General features: G+C 40.5%; 1 protein-coding gene across 1 annotated transcript in view; it reads right to left on the reverse strand.

Moving 5' to 3' along the window:
- Actbeta (inhibin subunit beta) overlaps nt 1–11,783 on the reverse strand; it is a 109,461-nt gene extending 97,678 nt beyond the window's left edge. Inside the window, exon 1 of the mRNA XM_090374542.1 lies at nt 11,360–11,783. Within this exon, the coding sequence (XP_090230668.1) occupies nt 11,360–11,783 (424 nt within the window). The remainder of the gene's footprint in view (nt 1–11,359) is intronic.
- Between the last annotated feature and the right edge of the window lie 6,581 nt (nt 11,784–18,364).

Here is an 18,364-nt window from a genome sequence, read left to right on the forward strand (position 1 = left end):
TCTGCTTCGTGTTTCATAAAATGGCCTGATGATGGTGCCGAAGGGCCATTTGGTACACGTTCCAATCCTTTCAAACTGGCTTCTGTCACAATATATGCGAAAAGAAGCATAAGATGTGCTACGAGTGTTCAGTTTCTGAATCTTTAAATCCAACTGGAGTTCCTCAAACAGTACATAAGTGACGAGTTTTGCTGACGTGTCCGGGGCCAAACGCAATACAAACATACTGCTTGGGGACAGTCGGGGTGATGAACCAACCGGTTTGAAAGGCTGAAGCTTCGAAACTAGTGCGGTGCCCGTCCAAGTGTTTTTCTTCCTATTCGAACTGTTTTGATTGGTAGTCTGGGCATTTTCCGGTCTGGCACCCAACATCAAGTTGGTGGCAGACCTGGTAGTGGTCCGGGTTTGTTTAGGACTAAGTGACGAGTGAATTCCTGCGTGCAGTTCAAGGGCGTGTGATGTGGAATTTTGGTTTCTGCGCTGATCAGGGCTTACTTAGTCGGGTGGCACATGAACACCGTTTGTTTCCTTGGGCAGGTTTAGCTTGAGCACATTTGAATATGATTTAGCTTTCTCAGAGGGGTATTCAATGCAATATCTTGTTCCTCTATTACGCTCATAGACAGTAATAGGCGGCGTGTTAGCGACTGCGCCTTTTGGTCGGTTTTCCGCTTCAGCGCCAGAGCTAGTCGTCGGGAAGGATAAACTTTCAACATAATCTTTTCCCAATTGAGGAGATACAGTGTCAACATCCCTGCTAGCTAGTTTTGAGGTCTGAGGAACCCACAGAAATTATCTCAATGCAGATCTCTCAAAAAGCATAACGTTGCTCTTCAGATCTATCATCTCGTTTTTCAGTACGCTCATTTCCTTTCTAATTTCCTCGTTCTGTGCGCGAAGCTCTTGATTTATACTGAGTAGAGTGGATAAACATTCATAAATTTTTGGAAATTTCTCCTCTAAATTGTGCATATGCTCTTCAGCTTGCATAGCAGCAGGGTAAACAAATTTCGTAAATGCTTCCGCTATTACGCTGCTAAGGCTATTCAGGTTGCTGAGATGTGAGATGTGAGGTGTGTGTCTGTTCACTCTCTGCATCACGGGGATCTGCGTGTACGGAGCAGGTACGACCGGCATTTTGGCAGTTGTCAGGACAGATATAACAAAAACACGATTTGTTTATAATAGGGGTGTCGGGCTGCGTTTGTGAGCTCACGGCTTTTCCCTTACCATCGCTGGGTGGGTCATTTGATCGGTCTCGCTCATATTCCAAATGAAGTCTTCCTTCCTGATCCAAATTACTTTCTTTATTGAAATGAAAATATTATAATTCCTCAGAGCGGTTAATACTAGAATATACATATAGAGAAAGGTTAGTATACAAAAGAGCTTTCGGCTGAGTAGACAGCCTTCTTCAGTTAAACATATTAAATGACAGTTAGAATGGAGATGTGCACTTTCTTTATTCTTGAGGTCATTGTTTTGCATATCAGTGAAACGGTGAGGGGTTACGGAATTGCCCTCTTCCAAAGGATTAAGTATTTCTACCGATGCATTGTCTTCTCTTCGCCGAGAGGGGGGGGGGGTATCATCCTTCCTACTGGCCGTTGCTGTGGTTCCCATTTGCTTTCCCTTTACACAAAATTTTCCCGAAACCCTTTCCTTTTGTTCAGTGACAAACGAGAGAGGCTTGAATACCCCGAGCATCGCAGGCATATTCTGTGCTTGGATTTTCTGCAGATTCTGGTTTCGTCTGCAGAAGTATGACAAAGGTCACATGTCCCAGCAGTTACTGCGAGTGTTTGCTGGATCCGTAGTGTAACCGAGGCAGGTTTTGCTGGTACCCTTGGCTAGGTGGTGTAGGAGCCCCCTGCGCACTATCTCCAAATCCAGTGGGAGAACGCCTGCAAGGATCTGTAGGGCGTGTGTGCTTACCGTGCTGCACGCGCGGGTGATGGTGAGGAGAATTGTTCTTTGAGTGGAGTCAATAATTCTTTTGTTGATGGCAGACGTGGCCTTGTACCACGCTCCAGCAGCATAGGTGATTATGGATGTGAAAACTGCTTTGCAAAAAAAAGGAGAGTTCGCCGGCCGAAGCCTCAGTCCCGTCTGGCCACCCTGGAGATAAGTGCAGTGTAAGCTCTGATTTTAACCCTTGTATATTTGAGGTGGTCTTGGAAGGAGAGGTTATGATCCAGTATGACTCCTAGGTACTTGAACTGCTTGGTGAATTTTATCGTTGCTTGGTTGATTTTAATCTGCGGAGATCGCTGGATGTCTAGCTTTCCCTTCAGCAGGATTGAGTTGGTTTTTGCGGGGGAAATATTTAGTTGATTCTTTTTTGTCCATTGTTGCAGCATATTCAGGGCTTGGTTGGCTAAGTTTTCCAACTGGGCTCTGGAGTTTGCAGTCACTGTGAGTATGAGGTCATCGGCAAAGACCTGGGATCGTAGTTCACCGAGGTCCAGGGCCAGGAACGTCCAACACCTCGCCGGCGGTTCTTGGGTTCCCCCTCCTCGGACCACTTTCGGCTTCCATGGCTGACCGGAAACTTAGAGATTTGCATAAAGGACCTTTGACGTCAGTGGGACTTCGAAAACTAATAAAGAAATTTGAAGCGACCAGGGAGTTAGGTGTAATTTCAGACAGGGGACGAACGTATCAGAATGGAGGTAGTGGTTGAAGTGGCGGTTGCAATGGCCTCCCGGTCAGAATGCGAAACACTACGAGTCAGCAGGGTGTCAAGAGACTTGAACATTGGTCTACTGTACGTGTTTTTTGCAGTCACTGTGAGTATGAGGTCATCGGCAAAGACCTTGGATCGTAGTTCACCGAGGTCCAGGGCCAGGAACGTCCAACACCTCGCCGGCGGTTCTTGGGTTCCCCCTCCTCGGACCACTTTCGGCTTCCATGGCTGACCGGAAACTTAGAGATTTGCATAAAGGACCTTTGACGTCAGTGGGACTTCGAAAACTAATAAAGAAATTTGAAGCGACCAGGGAGTTAGGTGTAATTTCAGACAGGGGACGAACGTATCAGAATGGAGGTAGTGGTTGAAGTGGCGGTTGCAATGGCCTCCCGGTCAGAATGCGAAACACTACGAGTCAGCAGTGCCAGAGGTGTGTCAAGAGACTTGAACATTGGTCTACTGTACGTGTTTTTTGCAGTCACTGTGAGTATGAGGTCATCGGCAAAGACCTGGGATCGTAGTTCACCGAGGTCCAGGGCCAGGAACGTCCAACACCTCGCCGGCGGTTCTTGGGTTCCCCCTCCTCGGACCACTTTCGGCTTCCATGGCTGACCGGAAACTTAGAGATTTGCATAAAGGACCTTTGACGTCAGTGGGACTTCGAAAACTAATAAAGAAATTTGAAGCGACCAGGGAGTTAGGTGTAATTTCAGACAGGGGACGAACGTATCAGAATGGAGGTAGTGGTTGAAGTGGCGGTTGCAATGGCCTCCCGGTCAGAATGCGAAACACTACGAGTCAGCAGTGCCAGAGGTGTGTCAAGAGACTTGAACATTGGTCTACTGTACGTGTTTTTTGCAGTCACTGTGAGTATGAGGTCATCGGCAAAGACCTGGGATCGTAGTTCACCGAGGTCCAGGGCCAGGAACGTCCAACACCTCGCCGGCGGTTCTTGGGGTCCCCCTCCTCGGACCACTTTCGGCTTCCATGGCTGACCGGAAACTTAGAGATTTGCATAAAGGACCTTTGACGTCAGTGGGACTTCGAAAACTAATAAAGAAATTTGAAGCGACCAGGGAGTTAGGTGTAATTTCAGACAGGGGACGAACGTATCAGAATGGAGGTAGTGGTTGAAGTGGCGGTTGCAATGGCCTCCCGGTCAGAATGCGAAACACTACGAGTCAGCAGTGCCAGAGGTGTGTCAAGAGACTTGAACATTGGTCTACTGTACGTGTTTTTTTTTTTTTTTTTTTAGTTGTTGGCGCATCGGCTTCTGTGGCCATAATGCACCTCCCAAGGTTTTTGTTTGCAGTACTCTGATCCAAGCCGGAGGCGGGATTCGAACCCACGACCTTTGAGTTGCCAGGCAGGCACTTTACCCACCCGGCTAGCCCAGTCGGCCTACTGTACGTAAAGTGCTTTGAATAATTTTACGCTGGTTCCCGTACAAGATTCACGTAGTGCAAGAACTAAAGTCTTGTGATCAGCAACAACGAACAGACTTTGCTCTATGATTTCTGGCTCGTATGGAACTTGACGATACATGGGCTCGAATGATCTTGTGGTCTGATGAGGCACATTTCACTCTTCAAGAGGCTGTAAATGCACAAAACTGCCGAATACGAGGAACTTCTCGGCCTTCTGCTGTGCATGAAAGACCACTACAAAGTCCATACATTACAGTATGGCGTGGATTCACAGCAGAGTTTATAATCGGACCATTTTTCTTTGAAGAGTCTACACCTTATGGCCCCGTAAGGTGTACGGTAACTAGTGCACAGTACTACGTTCTTCTAAGGGATCACATTATTCCCGCTCTGCAAGAAAGGCAATGCTTGGAGATATTAGTGTTCATGCAAGATGGTGTCCCTCCCCACGTTCGTCGATAAGTGAAGGAATTGCTGCGTTAAACATTCGGAAATGATCGCATCATTTCTAGAGACTTTCTGGAGTTCTGGCCAGCCCGATCAGCAGATCTCAATCTCTGTGATTTCTGGCTATGGGGACACATGAAAGACAAAGTTTACCGTGATGGCATACAGACGCTTGTTGATTTGAAAGCAAGCGTTAAGCAGCATGTAGCCAACATCCCCAATGAGATGCTGTGTCGCACGCCGTCCTCCGTTTTCAGAATGTCATCTCAAGTGAACGAAAGCACATAGAAAAATATCTGTAAATTTCTAAGTTTTGATATTAAAATCTAATCCTAAGTTAAGTATTCCATCTCATGTTTACAGTGCTAATTTCTCCCCTAGTGGCGGAAATTTGAACTAGTTTTTTTTCTTCTACAAATCGCTTCCCCATACTCTAAATGACATACCCACCGATTTTCATAGCGCTATCTCTAACCATTTTGACACTAGGATCACCTGAATAGGGAAACTTATTTTATAACCACCCAGTATATAATTAAATTCTTAAAGAGGTATATGGATTTAAGAAATAAACAATGAACTGACAATTTGGCCTTAGTAGCCCTTGTGTCATTAAACTTAATAATAAAAATAACAACATCATTAATGAGGAAGGTCTTCCTCATTGATCTTACGGGAAAGAATTTTTAAGTGAAATCACTGCCCAAGTAAAAATGTCTATTTTGGTAGTGTAGTTGAGCCTTCTCCTGATTTTTCCCATATTCCACTAATTACCATTAATAATTAGCTATGTTAATCATCAATCAGGAAAAATCTGAAGAACGTTATAAGGAATTTCTGTTAATACGTGGTGTTCTTCTGAACATTTGAAAATAAGAGTGGTTATGAAGTGCTTCAAGAATTGGTATTTGTATTCGGTATTGCGTTGGGAAGTCCTACGACAACGCAAACAACAACGCAAAAAATTATACTGGTCTAGGTCTACATCTACATATAAAGAATTAAGTCCTGTAGCGAAATTTGTATTTTGCGCGTCTACTTTCTGCATTACAGTAGAAAGTAATTCATTGTTGCTGATTACTTCACATTCTACCTGTCTTTATATCTTCTCTTTCGTCATAAACCCATCGATAGGAAATACCAATACTAACTTAATTCAAATTAAAAGAAACATTCTCTAAAATCTTTGTCCTGAACAAGGCGGCCAACGCTTACTTATCCAACCAAAGCATTCCGAAGTGAATACGGTGCTCTTCTTACTATTTTTTTTTTTTTTTTTTTTTGATTTTTTCATAAAAGAAAATCCGAAGTACCACTCTAAAAATCGAGAAGGGGGGGGGGGGGAGGCTGTGATGACAGTAGCATAGGATTCAGTACTACAAAGGATTTCTAAGGTTAATAAAACATTCATACATTTCCCAATGTAGATGCGGGGTTATAATTATATTTGATGTAGAAGTTGCTCAAATGAAAAACCCTTTTGTGTCCTTAGACACAAAAATCGTCTGAAACCTAATATCTTGTGGATTCAGTTACATATCAAAATTATACAATAGAAAAAAAATTAAGTTATTAATGAAAAATTTCACAAAATACAAGTATCATAAGATGAGACCAGTTCTGACCTAATCCACCACACGGTCATCTGTTATGTACTTCGTTGAAATTCGAAAACTTAATACTTCTCAGTTTAGGCTTGACAGTATTGTAATTTAATCACTCCTTTGGAAAAGTCTGCTTCAAATCACGCCTGAGATTGGAGGAATTCTTTAAGGCCTCTTCAATCGGAGTTATAAGAAGAAGAAGAAGAACTCTTTATTATATACAGAAAGCACATTGCCGTATACAACTCCCTTCACGGCTACAAGCCAGAGGTTTACATAAAAGAAATCACACAACATAATAAACACACACAAAAAAAAGAAGCATTATGACTCCTGAAAGGTTTGAACACTGGGATGATGGATTCAAGGCAGTGATGAATAGGTCTCCCGGAGCAGGTTCTAAGGTCCTCTAAAGCGGTCCTGGGAAGGAAGTCGACCGAGTACTTTCTGCCTATATTCCTTGTCGACTCCGAATTTGTAGAGGTCGCTGTCCAAGGACTGTATATCTTGCAGCATTTCCACGGGTAGGAACCGATCAGTCAGCTTTAACCGGTTTGGAATGGCCTGTAGGATTGGATTAGCCCTAAGGCTTGGGACCGGGATCCTCCATCCGCAGTTAGCCCAGAAATTTGATACTGAAATAATGCCGACCATCATTCTGATGGCAAAGACGAGTCTTCTCTCGTGAATGATGTCAGGAAGACGTCTCATGTTGAGAGCTGCCGCCATCTGGGTGGTCCTTGGTGTAGGGGGGAAGCCGAAATTTCCATATGGCCCACTTCAGTAGCCAGAATTCCCCCGCGAAAATCCGTCTAAGATGGGCCGTAGGTTGAAGTCCAGACTTCGGCGTCATAGAGTATGACCAGATAAACACATGTCTTAATATATCTGCACCTAACAGCCTGGTCATGGACGTGCATTTGTTGTTGTTTAATCATCCACCGGAGTCGACAGAACTTTTGCAAGTGGTCTATGTGCGGTAGAAAGGAGAGCTTTTGATCAAAAATAACGCCCAGATCTGCATGTTGTTGGACGGCAGAAATCGCACATCCTCTTAAAATGGGTTGTAATATTGTTGGGCTCCGTCTGAGAGAGAAAGTAAACTGTTTTGACTTCTCAGGATTGATTTGAAGTCCGAAACCGGAGAGGAAGGCCTCAAGGTTCCAGATTTTCAATCAAAATTATTAATTTGAGGTATTGATGTATTCAGCAGTGTCTTCAGGGCTGATGGGAGTAAACAGTTTTATGTCATCGGCAAAGGTGAGGATGTCAGTTCAGCCTGTCACAAATGGCACGAGAACAGCTGAGAACAAGATTCCGGACAGGACCCCGCCTTGTGGGACTCCAGCTGTAATAGTCCTGGTATAACGCAGATTGCCATCGCGCACAATAATGGTCCTGTGCTCCAGCATTGTCTGAATGAACCAGAGCATGTCTCCACCAATGAGGTAATACTCACGTAGTAACCTTGCCAATGCGTGAACGGATACGGAATCAAATGCTGCCTGGACGTCGATATACGTAACGGTGATTTCCGAATAGTGCTGAAATGCCTCGAGGATCTTGGTAATGGTGGTGACTAGATTTGTAGCAGTGGACCTTGACCGGGTAGCATAGTGGATCTGCTGTAGCTGTTGTGGCATAATTTGGATGGTTAATGTTCTTAGAAGAGATTTCTCAAAGAGCTTTAATAGGCACGATGCAGAGGAAATTGGACGGAAGTGACTGGGCTGAGAAGCAGAGCGTGTTTTCGGCAGCGGTCTTACTAGATAGACATGCCATATAGGAGGAAAAAAATTTTGATTAAGGATCTTGTTAAATAACGACAGGATAGGATCAACAACAAATGTACTCAGGTATTTCAGCATAATCGGAGGAATTCCGTCGGCATCTGATGCAGCTGTAGGTGCTAAGCTATTCATTGCGTCGATCAGCTAGTATTTGGTGAGGTGAACTGAATTTAAGGGGTCTGTCGAAATCGATTGATTGGGAATTCCATTGGCGTAGTGGATTCTGGCTGAGCAGTGAACCTAGTTATATAGTCGAGCCAGCTGCCCATATTGAGTGAGTCAATGGCGTCCTCTGATTGGATTCTATGGAAGGGCTTCCCCTTATTTATGGTATCCTCTAGGTGAAGTTTTATTGCCTCCCTCTTGTTCCGAATAAAAAGCGCCCTAGCTCGGGAATAGGCAGTTCTGTCCGAGGGTGAGCCGGAGTATTTCCACTTTTTGTGCAAATTCTGTTTAACGTGGAAACTTTCAGAGATTTTGGATTCCACCAGGCCTTTGAATTCTCTGTGATGGTTAGTTTCTTCGTTGCAGCATAGAGAGAAACAGTGGCTATCCATCTTGTCATCAGGTCAATCACATTCCTCAAGGACATCCCATGGGATTGCTTGAGCCGCATAAACACACTTTTCAGGATTAAGGTATTTGGGCGCTGTAATTGTTTTGGTTGTGGCTTTCCTTCTTCCAGAAGTGATGGGCATTTCTATTTGCACAGAGAGAATGATGGGGTTATGATCAGACTGTATGTTACTTGTAGGGTTTTGATTAGCCACACAATTTGCTGACACGAACGCAAGGTCTAATGTGCTTTCGCCCCTCGTGGGTGGTGTGCTAACTAGTTTGAGACCTAATATACCTAGACGCTGACTCAGTCTCTTCTTGAGGTTTCCCTGAGTATTCGGGAGATTGAAATCCCCACGCACGACGTGTTTCAGTGATGAATGGAGATGATTAAGCAGCCAATTGAGGAGTTCATCAACTACTTGTGCATCTGGAACCCGTGGGATATACACTGCGACAATGTCGAGAGAATTGTTCTCGCTGTTATTGTTTTTAGGTTTTAGCGTAACTAGAACTGCCTCGAAAGAGTCAGACTGGCTCGATACTGAGTGGAGGATAGAAAATATCTGCTCATTGAAAATATAGTTAGTTGATCCCAGACGGAGGAAGTAGGGTTTCACACGATTTTTTTTTCTTGTGAACTTATTCCGGGTTTTTCAGTCTACAAAACAAATTGTCTGGGAACACACCATGTATAGAAATTAAACCAAAACGCTTAAAAGAAAGAAAAGCACGTAAATCGAGATATGACCATATATATATTTTGTTTTTCTACAATTTGTGCACCGCCATAAGTAAAATTGCTGTAGAACACACGCAAGAAAATAGCTACTTTTACTCTAATTATAACTTCATTTTTATTAATTTAATTGAGTGTTGAACATTTACAGCTTTTCCGTACAGAAATATATCCTTTAAGTTTAAAGCTTTAATAATTAAAAAATAGTAATGAACATACCTGGCTCTGCAAGTCTATTTGATAAGTTTTGATATTATTCATTTAATAATTGTGTGCAGAACTTGTTTATTCATACATAGCTCATAATCTGAAACTACACGATTACAAGTATTTATCCTAATTAGCTTACCCATTTTATCAACCAGTTAGTTCAGCCAGCATCTGAAGTGGATGGTTTTTTTTATAATCTATGATGTTAACAGCAAGAAAAACAGCACACTAATCATCTTTAAGCCATCAGCTTGAGAAGTGCTGCTGTGGATGGTGTAAATTTGTATTTCCAAATAATTCAAACGCATAAATATTATAGTTATTCATCTCACAGAGGGATGAATAACTTAATAATACATCACGTCGCCGCCAATTTTTTTATACATTCGCGGTAGCCCGACAATGCATTTATATAATACGTTTAGTTGGCGCAGACTGAAATATGCTTAGTACCACTGCCGATGTGGTAATAGTTATTTCATTCACAAAAACTTGAACGCACAAGATCAAGTAATTTATCTATTATTAGTTATTTTACAGATAGCTTTTATTAATTTATCTCTAAGCGTTCCACTGTGCCTAAAGAACCATGGACTATGGCAAGCATTATGGAATATTCTGCTTAGTGTGTTTTCATTTTCAGTGTGACTCATTATTTGAAGATCTGCACCGAGGATACTCTAAATCTGATCTCATTAACATTTCTGCAACATTTTATGCCATGTGCTTTGCCATGAAAGCTAAATTTTATTTAATTTTTATTTAATTTTATTATTTTCGTGTTCAACGCATAGAGTGAATAAAACGGTGAAAAATGTTAATAGGAACTCTGCACAGCCATTGTGATCTTTATTCAGAAAATTCTAATAATGGCATGGTTCTGTTAAGTCGTTTTTAAACATATATTTCCAGTTCTGACAGCATAACGACCTGCATTGGAATAATCTAATAATACAATAGATAATTCTAAGTTGTGTAATTGTAAATTATAAAATATCAAAAAAATTCCTTTATTCATAATTATGGAATAAATGGCAGTGAAAAACAAAAAGAACTTAATATGATCCATCTTTTGATTACTTTCAAAATTTTCTGTATTTCTGTAAACAGAACACATTACCTGCATTCAATACATAGGCTACTGTGTAATTAGAAAAGGCTGTGAAGAAAAAAGAATACTTGTTTCATGAAATACAAATTTTAGACTTCTGAAAAATAGGATTACAAATTATTTTGTATTTATCGAGTGCTTATTTGTCCCAATAGTCAAGTGCTTATTTGTCCTGGAATTAGACTTTACAGATTTTCATGAGTTCTAATGTTTTAATAATTGCTTTTCTGTTCACATCTCGTAAGAGCTTAGAGAGAGAGAGAGAGAGAGAGATTAACCGAAAATGCGTTTTAAATGTAAACCGCAAAAGTCTGTCAGCCCCACCAACTCTTAATCGGGGAGTTTCGGTGTTTCTTGAAACAGGAATACACGTTTTCCGCACAGCGCGAACAGCTGTGAAGACGGCGTCAGGTGAAGCGGCCAAGTGAGGCCACGTCAATCACTCTGTTAAATTATTCCTTGGCACGTCTTGTTGTGTCTGGAATAGCAGTGGCCTCTTTTTTTTTTTTTTTTTTTCATATTTGTCGGCTTAGGCCACCCATCATTGCAGTGAGTCCCTCGGGCAAGGTAGAGTGGATACAGCAAGTGGTAATAGGGTGGAGCTCAAAAAGATATTTCAAGTAAAATTGCTGTAGAACACACGCAAGAAAATAGCTACTTTTACTCTAATTATAACTTCATTTTTATTAATTTAATTGAGTGTTGAACATTTACAGCTTTTCCGTACAGAAATATATCCTTTAAGTTTAAAGCTTTAATAATTAAAAAATAGTAATGAACATACCTGGCTCTGCAAATGCAATAATTTCGGAAGTGCGAGCGTAATAATCGTCTTTATCAGCTGGGGTTTCTCCCTCGTCTCTCACAGGTTGTGATATTTGATCTGTCGGTAGCTTTCCTTGTGTCCTTCGCAGGACTTCCAGTGCTACTTCTCGTGGTAACGGAGAAGTAATATTAGGCTTGTTTTGCAAGTGCAACTTTGAAAGGATTTGTTGTTTTATGGCTTGAAGCTTGAGACGAGCAGCCACCTGGCGGTCGTTGACAGTGATGCACTGAGGACAGCTATGAAAGGTCAAGGCTTCACTGTTCTCCAATACGGATGCGGTTCCGAACGACAGCCCTAGCAGGTAGAGCACAATGGCTACGCACACCACTTGCGGAAGAAAGGGTGCCGCGAGCACTTGAAGATGTGATAGCCAGCGAGCCATGGCTCGAAATGAGTGCTGTAGCGGTTCAGTATGCATTCTTCACGCGGCGAGAAGCGATGTGAACCCCAACTAGCGGCAAACGTAGGAAACTGAATAGTTATCAGCTGGGATGTCATTAATAACTTCTTCGAGAAATTAGCTGTCTGCTAAAAGTTAAGTTAACCGGAAGTCAGTTGCTCGCTTGGTTTCCGGTTAAGTTCTGGTATTTGCGCGTCTGTGCGCTACTACGTGAGATAATATTTAGTAATATGAATTCCTTTGCGTTCTACTTGACAATTGGAAAATACTATAAGGGAAAAGTATCTCATATCAAAGATGCTTTATATTGGAAAGTTTTTTGACTGAATATTGTGTTTTACTCAATGACAAAAACATGTGTCAGTTATTAATGCTGTTAGCGCAAAAAAATAAATATCATTATTTTTGAAACTATGAAGTGTTTGTATTTGAATTTGGATTTTCCCTTGTGTAATTGCAACATTGATAATGGGATTAACAATAGGATTAATAACAATATTCTAATAATATAATTATTAGTTCAAATTAATAATCGTTTTGTGCATGACTTCATATCATTCTCTGTATTACAAGCATTCCACTTGTAATACAGAGAATGATATTGTCTCTAGGAAAAATGAATAGGAATTCGAGGGCGGATCCAGCCTATATGTGTTTTTGTGGGGGGGGGGGGGGGGAAGCATGACCTGGAAGAATATACCTTTGGCAGAGAGGTTAATTATCCCAATTACTGTCCCTCCTTCCTGGATGATCTCTTGAATGAACTTGAGCAAAAGATTTCGTTTCGCCCTTAATTTTCAAGAACATAAATAAGATTTCACGCTGCATATTGCTATCTCACCTCCTGGATGAGCTCTTGAATGAACTTGAGCAAAAGATTTCGCGCTTAAATTTCAGGAACATAAATAAGATTCACGTTGCATCTACAATTAGGTAATATTTCCACTTTGAAATGAAATTAGAACAGAGTAGTTATAATAAGATGCGATTTAGTCAGCTGCATTTTTATCAGATACTTTTGAATTAAGTTCAATGAAATTTTAGCCAAATAACCGTAATATTCGATGAAATTTCGGTTCAAATAATGGTAATTTCAATGAAATGGCGGTCAAATAAACCATTTTTTTAAAAAAGTTTCTAGGATTTATTTCTTCATTTAAAATTAAAATTAAATTATTATATAATTTAAATCGATTCTCTCTGTTCCTAGGATTTTTAATATATTAATTTTTGCTAAATGTGACATTTTGGAGAGTGTTGATCGTTTCACCGATGTGATTAGAATTATTTAATCAAGGATTTAGGTATTAGTATGGTAATCATAAAATCAAACATTTGGATCTAAAATATATTAAAATTATCTATTTTATTACCATAAAAATATAATTGGTAATATTATATCAAAATATGGTATTAATGTAGTATTTTCTTATATTAAGTAGTCAGTAATGATGTTCGGATCATGAAAGGTATTACAAAAATTCGTACAGAAAGTTTATGATACATTCTGCCGGCTTAGACAAAACTAATGTTATATATTATACTTCAAGGTGGCTCTTCAGTATGACAAAGTTTATTGGGAGCATAAGCCAAATACTTATATTTGTGCACTCCTGCGTTAAGCTTCAGAACGTAATTAATAAATTATCGAATTATAATTATATTACACAGCTGCCAACTGGATTTATGAAGGAGAATCCCTCTTTTTTTACCCAATCTGGTCTTTTCTCCATTTCACTGTCTTAATATAGTTGATGACAGTTTCTCCATCTTTTTGCAAAAACTTAAGGTTTTTTTTTTTCTTTTCCTGCTTCTTTTTCTTTTTGCAAAACAACTAAAACTGGAATTGAATTGGAATTAAAAAAAAAAAAAAAAAAAAAACCTTAGATTTTCTGCTAAATTCGTTAACGATTTGGCGCAGAATATAAACACGGGATGATAGCGCTGTTCTCAGTAATGTGCGATTACATCGCACATTACTGTGCGATGTACAGTAATCCACATCGTACACGTGTGGTGCGAAGCGAATTAACAATTTCAATATGAAACCAAAGAAATACGACGTAAAATTGTAGAAGACATACACACAAGATTTTCCGTGTACATGTATTGTAAAATCTGAAAAAAGGTAACACGTTTGCCTTGTGACTGCATGTAGATGTGATTTTTTATTTTCAAGCGGCAGGTAATGCAATGTAATTAGACATTTGCAAACAAATAAGCATAAGGACAGAATGCCGTACAAGAAAGAAATGCAAAAATGGATGTAGCATTTGATAATAACGATGCTATCTGTGACGAATGTTTATTTGCATATTTTATCATAAACATAATCTTACTTTTTGAGTTCTGCTGATCATACGAAGGCGTTGTTCAGAAAATGTTTCCTGATCGTAAATGATAAAGAAATACGGTTGCGAAAGAATAAAAACAGCAGGCGTTGTGAATGATAGTTACAAATAGCAGTAAACAAAGTGTTTCCAAGCTACTGTGGAGACCTTTCATAATAATGAAAAAAAAAAAAAAAAAAAAATGTGAAATTGAAAGCAACTTGCACTCAGTGCCAGCACTGAAAGATGCCTACAGGGTTCAACATTAGGCATCTGAGCAACCTAAAAGCATCTGGAAATCCTTCAAATAACTGTTTGGCACTTAGTGTTGATAATGCGCCTGTTAGTGTATGCCTAAAAACTGGAGCAGCAAAAGTATTAAAAGAAGAGGTTTAACGTTTGGTGGTAATAGGCTGTCCATGTAATCGTATTAATTTATGTGCTGAAAAGAGAGCTTCATGTGACAGTGGATGAATATTTGGTGGACATTTACTGCTACCTAGAGATCTGTGCGGGTATCGCCGTCAACCCCACAGCGGATGGAAAAGGCTCGGGTTCGAATGACGTGAGAAATTTTATCTCATCTACCAGTAGAGATAAGGTAAAGTTCCTCACGAATTCAGACGCAAGAATTACCTCATCTACCAATACACCCTAGCAGATGAGGTAATTCTCGTGTGGCACTAATATGACATTTTTTCACTACTATCTAGAAATAAGTGCTAAAAGAAAAGATAGATTTACACAATTTCAATCGATCCATGCCACTAAAGTAAAAGTTATTTTGAAGAATGTGAAGAAGAGAGATAGAAGTTGGCTGTCTGTTGTTAAATGTGTAACTAGACTGGTAAAAACCAGTCTAGTTACACATTTAACAAATATATTTTACAAGCTTTTACAAATATATTTAAAGAAGAAGAAATTAGAAGTGGTGAGAAAAAATATATGACCACTTTTTAGAGCTTCAGAGTTACTAATTTGAAAAGTACAGCACTTTTCAATTTGGTCACTAGTGATGCCAGTGAATCACGTGGATGCCAGTGAATTATATATTCTAACGCAGTTTATGATTCCAAAAGAAATTTCTGAAAGAAGACAAATTACTGAACTCTGAACGAAAAGAAATTCTAAATAGTACATTACCATTAGCCATATAGTATAAGGAAGCCACAGGCTTTTGCTGCACCGGCTTAAAAAAAAAATAATAATAAAAGCAAATAAGGAAATAGATAATATTACGTGCTTCCCTCTTTGTAGATAACTATCCAGTTGACCTTTGAATTTCTGCAAACTGTCAGCTTCAACTACTTGCGGAGGCAATTTGTTTCAGTAATCAACGATTCTCTAGCTAAAAGAAAACTTCCTACATTTTTGTCTAAACTTCTTCCCCTCATAATTTGAATTTATGGCCCCTAGTTCTAGAATTGTTTATAACAGTGAAGATTCCGCCTTCATTCATTTTACTAACCCTTTCAGAGCCTTATAAACCTCAATCAGGTCCCTCCTGAGGTGCCTTGTTGCCAAGTGTGTAGCCCACATAATCAGTCTTTCCTCGTACGGTTGCCCTTTTGCCGATCTTACCATGCGATTTTCTCGTCATTGGATCTTTCAAGAAGCTCAATGTCTTTTTTCAGATGAAGTCTCCATACTTGGACACAGTGTTCCAAATGCGGTCTTACAATTGCCTTATGCAGTGGGACTATAATGTCCCTATCTGTACATGATATTGTTCGATAAATTGTCGATAGAATACCATGGCTTTCCTGGTCGCCTGTTTACACGGCCCAGAAAACTGCATATCTGCCTGCACCGTAACTTCCAGATCCCTTTCATCCTCTACCATTTATAATTCAACCCAACCAAGTGTATAAGTTATTTTGGAGTTGCTATAACCTAAAGCCTTCATTTTGCTACATTAAAACATAGCTGCCACTTTTCTAACCATTGTTGAAGCGCGTTCAAGTCATCCTGAAGGAGCGCTGCTTGGCACTGATCATTAACTTCTCTTCAATCTTTACGTCGTCTGAAAATTTTGACATAATACTTTCTAACCCTTCGTAAATATATCTTTTATGAAAATCATACATAATAACGGTCGAAAGCCGATCCATTCGTAAATAACAAACTTTTAGTGAAAGCAATCGTACGCAGACCAAACTGACTATTCTTAGCGTGTTACCCTCACTGTGCAGTTAGTCTCTTACATGGTCCTCTGTTCTGACTTGAATAAATCAATTTTGTTTCCTTTAAATGTTACGACTGAGTTTGAAAATACGAACATGGCTCTTTAATCCAGCGTACCAGATCCATGTACTGAGGTCGTTGCTGCTATAGATATGATGAAGAATGTTATGTGCAAATTCATTATACACTAGTGTGCAAAACTTAAGGACCAACACTATTTCCAAAGGTTACAACCAAAAAATCAAACGAAACAGCCTGTGGTGATTTGCATAACTGTGGCCGTTCAGTAGAAAGCTGGTGCACATGAAAAAATTTGAATCGTGATAAGGGAGCTCACATAAACAGTTCATCAGTTATGTGCAAATTACCGAATGGTGAGCACGATTGGTTTCATACAGTGCTACAGACAACATCTGGATGACTTTACCCGGGGTTGAATAATTGGGAAGCTCGAGGAAGATCGAAGTGCGAGGAGTGTGGCTGCAGAGTTTGGTATCGCCCATAGCATCGTCTCACTTGCGTGGTCGGCCTTCAGAACGACAGGTACAGCTGTTCGAAGGACCAGTGGTGGTCGTCCACGAAAAACAACGCCCAATGATGACCGCTATATAAGAAGAAGAACTCTTTATTGCATACAAATGGCACACGCCGTACACAATACCCTTCACGGCTATGAGCCAGTGGTTATACTCCTACAGGCCAAGAGGGACCGACACCAGACAGCGGGATCCATTGCAAACCAACTGCACAAGACGCAGGATATCGCGGTTTACTGTGGCCAGGAGACTCCACAAAGATGGACTGTTTGCCCGACGGCCAGTACGCTCTGTCTCTTTAACACCTGCCTAACGGAGACACCGTTTACAGTAGTGCATCGAACACAAGGACTGGACAGCAGATCAATGGGGTAAGGTACTCTTTACTGATGAGAGTAGATTCAGTCTCAGCAGCGATTCTGGACGTCAGCTAATCTCGCGAGAGGTTGGCACACGGTATCACCCCGCAAACATCACTGTAAGGGATCGATATGGTGGTCGAGGTGTTATCTTGGATGGACGTACACAACTACAGATACTGGCAGGCGGTACAGTAACTGATGCAAGCTACTGTACTGAGGTAATCCTTCCCCATTTGCTTCTGTTTCGAGGTGCCATTGGCTCCGAGTTCGTGTTTATGGATGATAACGCCACACCCCATCGCACTGCAGCTGTTAATATGCTTTTGGAAAGTGAGGACATTGTTCGTTTGAATTAGCCTGCCTTTTCCCGCCGATCAAAATCCCATCGGACACATATGGGACGCTCTGGAGAGACACCGAACGACACGTCCACACCCACCAGAAAATGTTCACGAGCTGAAGATGGCGCTGACAGAGGAATGATGATGTTTCCGCAAAAACTTATCAACAACATTGTTCTAAGTATGGACAGGCGGTGCAAAGCCTGCATTGACATTAGGGGTGGCCATATCTCCTATTGAGGACAACCTCTTCCCTTTTTTCCATCTTTGGCAGTGATGCATCTATATCATGGCAGCCGGTGCTATGTTGCCATATTTGAATAAAGTCCCTCTGTACCTTTTTGTTGTGTTGTGTTGGTGTTGTTTCCTTCATCATTTCTGTACCCCACGAGATTCATTTTGTATGCTTTTCCCATATCCAGGCCACTCCTATGAGAAGCTACAAGTGAAAACCTGACTGGTCCTTAAGTTTTGCACACCATTGTACCAACAGTAGTGTAATCTTCCATTTCCTTTTTGAAACTTGATTATCATCGCAGGCTATACCAAAAGGATGAATCTAACCCAGTCATAAGCTCCTTGAATGATTACTCGCAGACATTCTATCAAGAAAGTAACTCAATTTCTGATTACATAGTATGGTTTTCGGTCTGGCAGGTCCAACAAGGATGCTCTCGCTTGGTCAAGTTTTTTGTTTCTTATAATTATAAGTATGTTTTTCAGTTCTCGTGAATTTCGAGACGTTTCGCAGCATAAGATGCTACAGTCACGTATACTATGTTATTAACAGCTATTTTTCCAACAGATTCA

The sequence above is a fragment of the Mastigoproctus giganteus genome, chromosome 5, assembly GCF_048544385.1.
Source record: "Mastigoproctus giganteus isolate SK-2022 chromosome 5, ASM4854438v1, whole genome shotgun sequence".
In the NCBI taxonomy this organism is placed as follows: domain Eukaryota; kingdom Metazoa; phylum Arthropoda; class Arachnida; order Uropygi; family Thelyphonidae; genus Mastigoproctus; species Mastigoproctus giganteus.